Source organism: Mercurialis annua, linkage group LG8, assembly GCF_937616625.2.
Source record: "Mercurialis annua linkage group LG8, ddMerAnnu1.2, whole genome shotgun sequence".
Taxonomy (NCBI): Eukaryota; Viridiplantae; Streptophyta; class Magnoliopsida; order Malpighiales; family Euphorbiaceae; genus Mercurialis; species Mercurialis annua.
The window spans coordinates 1,012,582-1,023,823 of NC_065577.1; the positions used below are offsets into that span (position 1 = coordinate 1,012,582).

The window sequence follows — 11,242 nt, forward strand, 5'->3', positions numbered from 1 at the left end:
ACTTTACACGTTTTCTCAATTTAATCACGTTCTTTAAAACTTCTCATAAGAATACATTAACTTTCATTTTTTTTCCAAATTCATATATGGTGCTGACGCGTCACTCATTCACCGGTCAAAAATGACTTACACCTCAACAAATTGCAATAACGGATGAGTGTTACGTCTGTACCGTGTATGAATTTGGAAAAAAAATGAAAGTTGGTGTATTTTTATGAGAAGTTTTAGTAAAACGTGATTAAATTGAGACAACGTGTAAAGTAGGTGAATTTTTATAACATTACCCTTTGAATTAAAGAGTTTGACAATTTTAAAGAGTTTATTAGAGTTGCTCTTATAAAAGTTTATTCTCAAATTTTGAAATTATTTCCACTTAAAACAAATATGAAAATTTAAGATTTAATGGTGCTAAAAGTAAAATATTTTTTTAGAAAAAAACTATAAATTTATTTTAATTTGATCAATACATTGAAAATCTATTTTAATTTTTTAAAATTAATTTAATTGGGTTTATATATTGACATAAAATTATAAATTTATAAATTATCTGAACTATGAGAAATTCTTAGGTAGACTCGGTCCAACACGTCATCTGTGTACTAAACTTATCACATAATGACACGTCATTAAAATTAGGGGTGAGCATCGGTCAGTTTGGTTCAGTTCGATTGGAATGTTTTTTGTTTTTTCGGTTTTCGGTTTGAAAAATTTCCAAACCGAACGAATTTTTAGTTTAGAGGTAAAAAAATCGAACCGTACCGAACCAAAAAATCTGGTTCGGTACGGTTCGGTTATTTTTATTTTAATTTTAATTTTTTATATTAAAAAATTAATTCAATTATTAAATAATTAGAGTGTAATAAACTTACATATATGTTTAAATAACGATTATTAACTCATATATCAACAATTAATAATTAAGATGTAAAGACAAAAAAACATATAAATATAAATATATATGTATATTCTTTAAAAAAAATATATTATATATTAATGTTTGGTTAATTCGGTTTTTCGGTCGGTTCGGTTTTCAAAACACCCATACTAAACCGAACACCGAACACCAAACTTTACCTAAACTAGAAACCAAATCAAACCGTTTTCACTGAAAAATCGAACCAAACAACAAAGTTCGTTTTGTTTCGGCTAAGTTTTTTGGTTTGGTTCGGTTCTTGCTCACTCCTAATCAAAATGATGGCAATTTTATAAACTTATTTAATGATACGTCATTAAAATAATGACAATAAAACATTATTAAAAGACGAATATATTTTCAGTAAATTAGGTAAATTGGAATGATTTTGTGCCAGAGGTTTAGATAAAAAAAAAAAGTAAAAGCCAAAAAGATTTGATTTTTTAACTCCATCAAAATTAAATTAAATTTATTAAAAACTACAAACTAACTTCATCATTCTACCAGGCCGATATTGATACGTTCATCGACGAGTGTAGCATTCTAGTGAAACAATTTCCTAATATTCGTTTTAGTTTTGAAATCATCATGAGTGTAGCATTTTAGTGAAACAATTTCCTAATTTTCGTTTTAGTTTTGAAAAACAATTTGCGAATGGAGCGGTACATTTTTTTAGTGCAAGCTACTCGTTTAATGCTAAGTCAGCGGAAATGATTTAATAACTTTTTGGCTTTTCTTTCTTATATATGTAATTACTTTGTGATTTGACTTAATAAATGGCAGTGCCAATGACTTCTAGCTCAGTTGGCGAAGGAGTGAGGCATCAAATCTCAAGGGGCCTGGGTTTGAACCCCCTTGTGGACAAAAAGAAAATGAAGACTATTAAAAATTTATGAAGAAGAGTACAAGCGTTAGAAGCGACGGATGCGGCATCGTCCGCTAAGATGGCGACTTCCGTAAGGCGATGTACTCAACGTAACACGGCGTGGGTGGCGTAATTAGCGTATAATTTGTATATATTTGTAATGTTGCATGTAGTTAGAGCTTATATATATGTATATATATATATATATGTATATATATATATATATATACATATATATATATATATATACATATATATATATATATATACATATATATATATATATATATATATATATATATATATATATCTGTTTAAAAAAATGGCAGCTTTTTTAAAAAAAAACTCCATTTACCAAGCCAAGTAAATTTTAAAAGTTAAACAACCCTTCTTATTTATTACATTATAATCGGAATTCTTATTTTAAAGTTCGATTATACAAAGTCATAAAGAAAATGCAAAATGATTTAATTTGATGAACCAAGAGAGTGGTATTTTTTCCCTCCTCTAATGGTCATAACAATCTCATTCTCATGTATCTTACACTTTATTATTTTTAAAAGCGAATAATGTAAATGATTCAATTAATTTTTGTATGCATCATTTAAATGCTCATCTCTTGCATACTACTCCATGTCCATCAATCCCGCTTGCACAGCTTAGACTTGGTAACTCGAGACCTTGCATAAATTCGTCGGCATTGCCATTAACTCCGGCGAATCGAGCAACGGAGCAATCCGGTGCAACGAGGCTCGAGGTCTGAAACTCTTTGTTCCCTCCCATTACAGGCATTTTAGCACCAATTTTCACTCGGCTAACATAATTCGGTCCATAGGTTTGACCCAACACGCCATTCACTTGATCACTTAAAGAATAAAATTTGAATCCAAGATCAAGATGAGCAAAACAATCATCTTTTGTAATTCCATAGTTGTGAACTCTTGAATCTTGTTCCGTTATAGGGACGACCTTGGCCGTAATCTTGAAATTTCCTTCGACTTCAATTATGACATTGTTAGTGTTAGATGATCTAGTGACTGATAGGCCTGGTGCATTCGATGATCGCCATGTGCTACCCTCGTTTTCGAGGAGAGCTAGAGGTTCACCATCGAAGGAAAGGGAAAGGCGGTCCACGGAGTCATCCCATGTCGAGGTTTTAAGTGCACCGAGGAATATTTGGTGATTGTCAAAGAGGATTGCTATGGATTGGACCCAAGTGAAGTCTCTTGCCATCTTCTTGTTCCTCTTTCCGATGAAATGGGCATTGATGTGAAGGTTGGAGTCGGAAACAAGGCAAAAATCGCGGTCTTTCTTGCCGTGGAAGTAAAAGGTAAGGCCATCTCCGCCGATGAATCGCGGGTCTTGACAAACTGCCCCCGGTCTGTCACATTCTACCAAGCACAAAATATAGAAATTGTGTCAAATATAGGCGAAATAAATTAATACATTTAAAATTATAAAAATAATTGATAACTAAATTTTGAAAGAAAGATTATGTGCATTTTTTTTATAATTAAAATTATGTACATTTGATCAAGCAATTTTATATAAGCAGCACTAAAATGAAGAATGTAATGATATAAAAAATATTTTAGTCAATTAATTTTTTGTTATGGTAAAATAATTTTTAATTACAGAAATCTCGAAACTTTTTTAATTTAATTTATAATTAATATAGCTTATGGTATTGATATATCATATTCGTATAAAGCAATTTATCAGGATTTCGGCATAAAAAAAAACTTACTGCAAACAGGCTTGCAAGTAACACAGTCAACTTCACATCCACCGGGACAAGAACTTGGGCAAACATGTTTGGTATTGTAACAATGAGGATAGTAACTATTTTTGCATGTGGCTGTCTTTGGTGAGGTTGAAGGAGTTGATGGAGTAGGTGTAGGAGTAGAAGGTGTTGGTGGCGGTGGTGAAGATGGTGTAGGAGTTGGTGGTGGTGGTGGTGAGGGAGAGGGTGTAGGAGTAGGAGGTGAAGGTGAAGGTGGAGGTGGTGAATAAGTTGGACTTGGAGGACCCGAAGGGGTTGGTGGTGATTTGTCGCCACTGCCCTTTCCATGTCCATCATCATTGTTTCCATTGCCCTTTCCGTTGTCGTCACCTTTACCTTTACCGTCTCCATTATTTTTGCCATTGCTGTCATTGTCGTCACCCTTTCCACCTTTATCGTCGCCCTTTCCACCATCGTTGTCGCCCTTACCCTTATCGTCCCCTTTATTTTTACCGTTGTTGTCATTGTCGTCACCCTTTCCACCCTTATCGTCGCCCTTTCCACCACCATTGTTGTCGCCCTTGCCTTTATCATCTCCATTATTTTTACCGTTATCGCCATTGTTGTCGCCATTGTTACCATTGTTGTCGCCATTATTACCATTGTTGCTGCCATTTCCGCCATTTCCGCCACCGTTACCATTGTTTTCGCCATTATTTCCATCATTGTCGCCATTGTTATTGTTGTTGCCATTATTATTACCATTATTGTCGCCAATGTTGCCATTACCGTTATTATTGCCATTGTTTCCCGTGTTGCCATTATTGTCACCATTGCCATGTGATGAATCATCGCCATCGCTAGAATCTAACAAGGAACGACGACCAAGAGCGAGGATCGATGAATAACCATCCTCCTCCTGCATGCATATAGATTCGCAAGAAGCACAATCAACAATGCAACTATTAGGGCACAAACTGGGGCAAGCACGCTCCACATTGTAGCACATCTTGTACTTTTTAATAGTACATTTTGCATAGCTTAATGAAGTTGCATTTGCCATAGCTATCACAATTAGAAGGAGAAGTATAGGCATGCAAAGATTTTTTGCAAATTGATCCATTTCGAATTAATTATTAGTTATTGAATTGGGTTGTATGCTAATTTGTGAGTGAAATTGAAATAAGTGGTATCTCTTTTTATAGTAGTTTTTGCATGAAAATATGTTCATTATTCAATGAACTTTCAATAATAAGTAATCTTTCACATGGCTAATTTACAGTCAACTCAGCTAAATTATACATGAAGGTACATAATTGCTTAAGGAACAAAGAATGAAACTAGCTTTCTGTAAAATGATGCCTTCAAGTTCCATTAGTATTAAAATTTTGCTCTAAGTATCACTTTGATAGCAAAACTTCAATTAGTATTAAAGTGGTATTATAAATCTAAGGTGAAAAAAGGCAAAATTTTTTGACTGTTTGAAAATTTGTCAAAAACTTTTAAAATTTATAAAGGCAAAAATATTTAAAAACCCCCCACCTTTGACTTTGTTTTCAATTGCACCACCACGTAGGAGAATTTTCAATTACACCCTATTTAGGGTTTTCAGTTTTCGTCTGTACCCCAATTGACTAAAACGACCTCTTTTTATTTAGAAAAACATTTAAATTAATCCTTCATATACTAATTTATTTGTTTTTTTCAAATGGAAAAAATAATGATACAATCCCTCTATTTAGTTGGTTTTAATAATTTTATTATTAAATTAATTAAATTATTAATTTTTTTATTTTGGGGTACAGATGAAAACTGAAAACCCTAAATAGGGTGCAATTGAGAATTCTCCGAGGTGGTGGTGGAATTGAAAATTCAAAGGTGGGGGAGTTTTCAGTATTTTTGTCATTTATAAATATATCCCAATTTAGCCAATTTGTTGAAAATCTATCTAATTTTCCAAAATCGATTTTTTTAGTGGAAGATCACAGTCGAGAGATCAAATTTCTCGTTGCCAAAATCGATTTAATATTTCTCAAAATTAATTTATCTAAAACATGTGTCATTCCAAGTGGCAACTATTCTCTCATATTTTGTTTAAAATTACACATTCAATTGTTATGTAGTACAGTTATATCAATTTTGTGAAATTTGGTAGATTTCCAGCGAATTGGTCAAATTAAGGTAGATTAGTAGTTTTTTAAAAGATTTAGATAAACTCTAAAAAAAATAGAATTTTAGCACCACTAAGTTTAAATTTTATATGCATTTCAAGAGATTGTAATTGGACAAATTCAGTGTATATTGATGTGTCATTCAAAGATAGCGATATTTGTTCAGTTTCAAAAACTATATAGCCTCAAATGTAAATTCAATTTATGGTATCATGTTTATACAGAATAAAGATTTATTGAAATCACGGATAAAAATTTAGTTCTATATGGGCTAATAACCCCATAAACACAAGATTTTAAGTTTTTAACAACTTTATTAATACTAATGAGCTATAGATTAAATACTAATGAGCTATAGATTAAATGTTAGAAATATTGATCATGCGTTTAATTTTTCCTACAAACATTCTCTCCTCTACGGTTAAAAAATATTACTAATGGAATTACATCCAATTAATTATATGTATATAAATAAAAGTAAACGACACCAAAGCAATTAGGATGGGCTAGTTTAATGCTCTATTATTCTGATTGACTAAAAATAGCTTGTGCAGAAGATTTTGTGGAATACCTTTTCTTGTTCAGGTAATCTACTTAGATTTCAATGCAAGTCAATACCTTTTACAACCTTGCATTAAGTAATTAAGATCTAAAATGACAATTTCTACAAGATTAAGAAATTTAATTGATATCTGCAATACCATTACAACCTTGCATTAAGTAATACAATATTTGTTACCACGAACTCCTTTATTATTGTGTTGTTAATTTTATGTTTAAGGGCAACTAAACTTTTAATTAGACATTAACTATTTGAATTATGTTTATTTGATTGTTGGATTTATGGATTTTATCAGAATTGTGAATTGTTTATTGTACTTAATGCTTAATATGAATTGATCACTTAAACTATTGTCATAAGTTTTAAATTTGACTTGAGAGAGCTAATTTGAAATACCCAATAATAATCAATAACCTAGAATTCAATTACGCGAGAGTGAATTGTTGGCTAGGCATTCATTAGGTTTGTTTTATCAATTTAGTTGAATTGGCTGTTTAGATTTATGATTATACAAGAGTGAGTTACAGATTTAGCAATTGATTTAATTAGGTTTTTTTCCATATTATGACTTAAGAGAGCGTAATGGGATGCATTCGAATAACCTGAATCGCAATTAAGTAAATTACCATAATCCATAAATTAAATAACATAAGGGTAGTTATTAACATCTGATTCATCTTTTATAAGTGCTAACCGTTTTGTTTCAGTTTTGTTATTTATTTCATCTTTAGTTTTATCTCTTTAGTTTAATCTGCTTCTTTCAACTATTTTCATCTGCTTGATAGACTGAGACCTCCGAACCAAGGATGGTTTAAAGCAAATGTCGATGCTGCAAATTTTTCCAATAATCTTAGAACAGGAGTAGGCATTGTAGTTAGAGATCGGAAAAGCTGCATTGTTCAAGCGAGGCAAGTCCGTTTTCAGGGTAGTGTAACCCCTAGAATGGCAGAGGCGATTGGCATTCGGGAAGTATTGAGAATTGAGCAAAAACAGATTCTTCTTCATTAATTTGCAAATGAAGATTACAGCAGCTTTTATACATAAGCTGTTACACTCAGCTCACACACTCACGCTACTCACACTGCTAACTGATTATTACACGTGGCAACATGCCATTGGTAAGCAAATAACAGAAAACTAATAACTGAAAAACTGTAGTTTGTTAATAGCCCCCCTCAAGCTGGAGCATACAAGTCTTGGATGCTCAGCTTGGATATGGAAGATTGAAAAACTTGTGGAGTAAGAGGCTTTGTCAAAAAATCTGCCAGTTGATTCTGAGAAGAAACTGGCAAAAGATGCAGTAACTTGGATTGAATCTTCTGACGAACTATGTGACAATCAATTTCCAGGTGTTTTGTTCGTTCATGAAAAACTGGGTTGTGAGCTATATGAAGAGCAGACTGATTATCACAGAACAACATAACTGGCTGAGGATGAGAAACCTGTAAATCCTTTAACAAATATGAAAGCCACTGTATTTCACAAGCTGTGGTAGCCAATGCACGATACTCAGCTTCAGAAGAGCTTCGAGATACAGTTGCTTGCTTCTTGGACTTCCAAGAAACGAGAGAAGAACCCAGAAAAATACAGTAGCCTGTAACAGAACGCCTTGTGGTAGGACAAGAAGCCCAATCTGAATCTGAAAAACCCTTAAGAACCAAAGGATTATGAGCAGAAAAGAAGATGCCTTGACCAGGTGAACCCTTAAGATACCTAAGAAGGCGATGAACTGCTTGCAGATGAATGACAGTAGGCTTGTCCATAAATTGACTAAGCTGTTGTACAGCAAAACCAATATCTGGTCTGGTAGAGCAGAGATAGATTAACCTGCCAATTAACCTTCTGTAAGCTGAAACATCAGTGAGAATGTCTGAATCTTTTGACAAATCTACTGTAGAAACCATAGGAGTTAATGCTGGTTTTGAACCCAAGAAACCAGTGTCTTGTAGTAAATCCAAAGTGTACTTGCGTTGACACAGATTGATGCCTTTTGAAGAACGAGCTATTTCAAGCCCTAAAAAGAACTTGAGAGGACCAATGTCTTTGATCTTGAATTGATCATGAAGAAAAGCCTTAACAGACTGTATTTCAGCCATGTCAGTACCAGTAAGAATGATGTCATCAACATACACCAAAAGGGCAGTGAATGAAGTAGAATTATTCTTGGTAAACAAACTGGAATCAGCATGAGCCTGAGAATAACCAAACTGAAGAAGAGCAGATGTCAACTTGATATTCCATTCTCTACTAGCTTGCTTTAGACCATAAAGGGATTTTTGTAACTTGCAGACCTGATTTGGAACAGAAGGAACAAACCCAGGTGGCAGCTGCATATAAATTTCTTCATGGAGGTCACCATGCAAGAAAGCATTGTTGACATCAAGTTGGTGTAAAAACCAATTCTTAGAGGCTGCAACAGATAACAGAACTCTGATAGTAGCCATCTTAGCAACTGGTGAAAAAGTATCCATATAATCAATCCCAGCTTGTTGAGTATAACCTTTGGCAACTAATCTAGCTTTGTGCCTCTCAACAGAACCATCAGGATTGTACTTAATTTTGTACACCCACTTGCATCCTATGGCCTTTTTGTCTTTAGGCAAGGATGTGAGAATCCAAGTTTCATTCTGCTGTAAGGCAGATAACTCAGTCTGCATTGCAGACTTCCAGGAATCATGTTGGATAGCATCATGAAAGGATTTTGGTTCAGAAGTAGTAGTTATCTGAACAGAAAAAGTTTTGTGTGTTGGGGATAATCTGTCATAAGAAAGAACAGAATTAAGGCTATGTGGTGTTGAAGTAGTAGGCTTGAAATTATAAGGAGTTTTTGAAGTACAATGATAATTTTGGAGAAAAGATGGGGCAAATCTCTGTCTGTGAGATTGCCTAGGCTCAACTGAATTATGGTTAGAGATGTTGGAAGAGGGTGGTTCAGAGGTTGGTTGGTTGAAGAGATCAGAATGGCTTGAAAGAGGTGTAGGAGAATTAGAAGGTTGAGAAGGGATAACAGGCAAGTTATCAGGCATATTATCAATATCAGTATCATAAAAATAGTTTGAATCAGAGGGAAAAGTGCACATAGGAGCAGCAGAAGACATATTAGTTTGTGAAAAAGGGAAAATGTTTTCATGAAAGATCACATTACGAGAAATGAAAACATGTTTGGAATGAAGATCATAAAGCTTAAAACCCTTTGTGGTTGAAGAAAAACCAATAAAAACAGTTTGTAAAGCTCTAACATCAAATTTACTACGCATGTGATCATTAGTTGAAGCATATGCAAGACAACCAAATGTTTTCAAATTTGTGTATGTAGGTACTGTGTGATATAAAAGTTGGTATGGTGTCTTATTTTCAATCACAGGGGAAGGAATACGGTTAATAAGGTAAACAGAATGTAAGATACAGTCAGACCAAAAAGGTAAGGGAAGAGAAGCTTGAAACATAAGTGATCTGGCTACATTGAGAATGTGTTGGTGCTTTCTCTCCACCACACTGTTTTGTTGTGGTGTATAGACACAAGAGGTTTGGTGAATAATTCCTTTGGAACTATAAAAGATAGGCATATTGAATTCCAGACCATTGTCTGTTCTTATACACTTGACTTTAGTATCAAATTGGGTTTGAACATAAGAGACAAAATTTTGAATATGTAATTGAACTTCTGACTTCAATTTTAATAAGAAAACCCAAGTGTATCTTGTCTTATCATCCACAATTGATAAGAAATATTTATAACCATAATGAGATGTAACTTTGAAGGGACCCCAAATGTCCATGTGTAAGAGATCAAACATTTTATTCACAGTGGATATGCTAACAGGAAAAGACAATTTTCTCTGTTTTGCCATATGGCAAATTTTACAATGATCAATTGTAGCTTTAGGGATACAAGAATCAAGTTTATGAAGAATGTCTAGTCTAGGATTGGATAAGTGGCCTAGTCTAAAATGCCAAAGTCTAGAGTTAGCAGCAGCTGATTCATTAGTGCTAACTGCAGCAGAATTTGATTGATGAAGAGTGTCTGTAACAGCAAGTTTGAATTGTGGAATTGATGGTTCAACCAGGAAGTATAGACCATGTATCTTTCTAGCTAAACCAATCCTCTTCGAGGTGTTGGTGTCCTGAATGAAACAATTTTTAGAATGTAAAAGAATGAAATATTGTTCAGAATCTGTTAATTGACTTGCTGATATCAAATTGAAAGAAAAGGTAGGAACATACATAACATTGTGAAGTATGAATGAAGGTGACAAAGTTACAGTACCAACATGAGAAACTTGAACCTTTTGGTTGTTAGGCAAATGCACAAAACAATTTGAAACAGTTTTATAATTTGAAAAATACTCCAAAGAGCATATAATATGATCTGTAGCTCCACTATCCACAATCCACCTATCATGTTTCAAACAAGATTTAAGAAAACATGATAAAGACAATTTACCTGAATGGTTGCCTGATGGAGTGAAATCAGTTGAGAAAGTATTAGCAGATGCATGATTGCCTGGTGAGGTGAAATTTCTTGAGAAAGTATTAGCAGAAGCATGAATATTTTGATCTTGTTTCAACAGACTCATCAACTGCATGTATTGCTCAGTAGTCAACTGCATATTCTGAGGCATTGAATTAAAATTTGATAAAGTCATGTCCATAGGCACTGGAGGGAAATGTGACTCCCTTGCAGACACAGGAGGAAGATGTGACTCCCTTGTATCATTCTGTTCATTATCTTCAGTTGTATCAACTTGATTAGAATAAGCATTTTTACCCTTGTACTTAGATTTGTAACCAGGTGGAAAACCATGTTTTCTGTAACACCTGTCCACTGAATGTCCTGATAAACCACAATGAGTACACTTGTACTGACTATTGTAGGTTGTAAACTTTTTGTAATTGTTGTTGCTGCCAGCATCAGACTTCTTCTGGTAAGTATTTCCAGAACTAGAAGCTTGATCATTACCAGAATTTCCAAAACTAGAATTAGCATAGAAAACATTTGGCTCAATAA

At 33.7% G+C, this 11,242-nt stretch overlaps 1 protein-coding gene across 1 annotated transcript; it reads right to left on the bottom strand.

Annotated features, from left to right (window-relative positions):
* Nucleotides 1–2,146: 2,146 nt before the first annotated feature.
* On the bottom strand, nucleotides 2,147–4,635 carry LOC126660469 (uncharacterized). Its single transcript, XM_050354000.2, has 2 exons — nucleotides 3,526–4,635; nucleotides 2,147–3,169 (listed from the first exon to the last, which is right to left on the bottom strand). The coding sequence occupies exons 1-2, from the start codon at nucleotides 4,622–4,624 to the stop codon at nucleotides 2,391–2,393; spliced, it is 1,878 nt and encodes a 625-aa protein (XP_050209957.1). The 5' UTR covers nucleotides 4,625–4,635; the 3' UTR covers nucleotides 2,147–2,390.
* Between the last annotated feature and the right edge of the window lie 6,607 nt (nucleotides 4,636–11,242).

Bases quoted from the DNA above. Each gene is read 5' to 3' on its own strand.
- LOC126660469 (XM_050354000.2), bottom strand. From the start codon at position 4,624: ATGGATCAATTTGCAAAAAATCTTTGCATGCCTATACTTCTCCTTCTA. The intron at 3,170-3,525 runs GTAAGTTTTTTT...TGTGCTTGGTAG, and splicing joins TACTTGCAAGCCTGTTTGCA to AATGTGACAGACCGGGGGCA.